This window comes from Trichinella spiralis (assembly GCF_000181795.1).
Source record: "Trichinella spiralis strain ISS 195 chromosome Unknown Scfld24, whole genome shotgun sequence".
NCBI classification, from domain to species: Eukaryota; Metazoa; Nematoda; class Enoplea; order Trichinellida; family Trichinellidae; genus Trichinella; species Trichinella spiralis.
The window spans coordinates 1-1760 of record NW_003526963.1 but is presented as its reverse complement, the minus strand read 5'-3'; the positions used below and the strand labels follow the sequence as shown (position 1 = coordinate 1760).

Sequence of the window (1760 nt, the reverse complement as noted above, 5' to 3'; positions counted from 1 at the left end):
ACGCAGCAGGGGGGCCTGTCTGATGCTGACTAAGAAAAGCCAGATGCCCAGATACCGATCTGACCGGCGAATGCGCGGGGTACTTTCTTGGCCTACCCGCGACTTTTGGGCACCAGCCCTTGTCCAGGTCACACCGACTAGGTCGGTGTTGTTCCGTCCGGAACATCCTCCCCCCCGGATGGGAGAGTCACTCTCCCATCACTAACCCTGGCTGGCTCCAGCACCACCAGCTTGGCAACTGGTCTCGTGACCTCAGCGGTCGAGGTCCGGAGTCGTGCTGCTCGGGCGACGCCGTCGCTGCCTGGGAGAAGCTCCGTCACCACGCCGAGGGGGCATCGCCCACGCGGGACGTGGTCCTCCAATATCAGGACGAGGTCGTTCGGCTGGGGGCCTTCAGCATGGCGTCTCCACTTCGGGCGCGGCAGTAAGGTGGCGAGATATCCGCTCCGCCATAGTCTCCACCATTTCGCGATTAACTGTTGCCGGTAACGCCACCGGCTCTCCCAGCGCTGGGATCTCCCCCCTGGGGGGTGCCAATTCGCATCCAGGTCGTCGACTGCGGGGAGATCTGCGTAGGCCCGACCCGTCAGCAGCTGAAACGGACTGAGGGGTAACGGGCCGCCTGGTCCCTCCTCCACGAGGGTTAGGGGTCGAGCGTTGAAGCAGGCCTCGATCTCACACAGGACGGTTCGGAGCTCCTCCTCATCCAACAGTGCCTGCCCCAGAACCTTCCGCAGTGACTCTTTCATAGTGCGAATGAGGCGTTCCCAGTAGCCCCCCATCCACGGGGCCCTTGGGGGTATGAATTTCCATCGAATTCTTTGTCCGGCGAGGTCCCGCTGCACTTGATCCACATCGATCTCCTGCCATAGCCGGCGCAGTTCGGCAGCCGCGCTCTGGAATGAGCGGAAGTTGTCCGTCTGGATGACCACCGGCCGGCCTCGTCGAGCCATGAAGCGGCGAAGAGCCTGTAGCACTCCAACTGTCGACATCTCTGGGACTAGCTCTAAGTGCACCGCACGCGATACCATACACGTGATCAGGCACACGTAGCGGGGCGTTGTGGTCTTTCTAGTTCCCCGGACGAACAAGGGCCCGGCGAAGTCCATGCCTACATGGGCAAAGGCGGGCGCCGGAGTCGTTCTAGCTGCAGGTAGGTCGGCCATCTTCGGTTGGGGAGGCCGCCCCGTAGCCCAGCGGCATTGAAGACAGCCACGGAGCACCTGCCTCACGCGGCTTCGCCCCCGCGGAATCCAATAGCGTTGCCTTAGCGCGAACAGTGTCTGGGAAACTCCTGCGTGTAGTTGTCTCAGATGGCAGCGAAGGACAAGTCCTCGCGTCACCTCGTGTTCGCTAGGGAGGAGGGCGGGGTGCCTTCCGGATAACGGTAAGCTGGACTGTCCCAGCCGACCTCCAACCCGCAGCGTCCCCGCGGCGTCCAGGTAGGGGTTTAGTGGACCCAGCTCGCTACGGGCATGCACGTTGCCGTTTCTCTTCAGCGCTTCGATCTCCTTCGGGAATCCTTGTCTCTGGGCGATCCGTACCCATATCTGCTCAGCCGCCTCCAGCTCCGGGGCCGTCAGGGGTCCGGTCCGCCGATCTTCAGATACGGAGCCGCAGTTGTGCCCAAATCGGAGGCAGAGGGCGGTGATCCGGAACAGCTTCTCGATGTCGCCGTACCTTCCTGGATCGAGAACGTGGTCCGGGTTGTGAGTCACCACCGAGATCAGCAGGGTTGGTGATCGATCCTCATCGGGTGG

At 62.6% G+C, this 1760-nt stretch overlaps 1 protein-coding gene across 1 annotated transcript; it reads right to left on the bottom strand.

Annotated features, from left to right (window-relative positions):
- Nucleotides 1–206: 206 nt before the first annotated feature.
- Nucleotides 207–1684, bottom strand: Tsp_13830 (putative integrase core domain protein; the record flags this gene model as incomplete). Its single annotated transcript, XM_003371090.1, has 1 exon — nt 207–1684. A coding segment is annotated over one exon (1478 nt), but the record flags the coding sequence as incomplete, so codon positions are not given.
- Nucleotides 1685–1760: the final 76 nt, after the last annotated feature.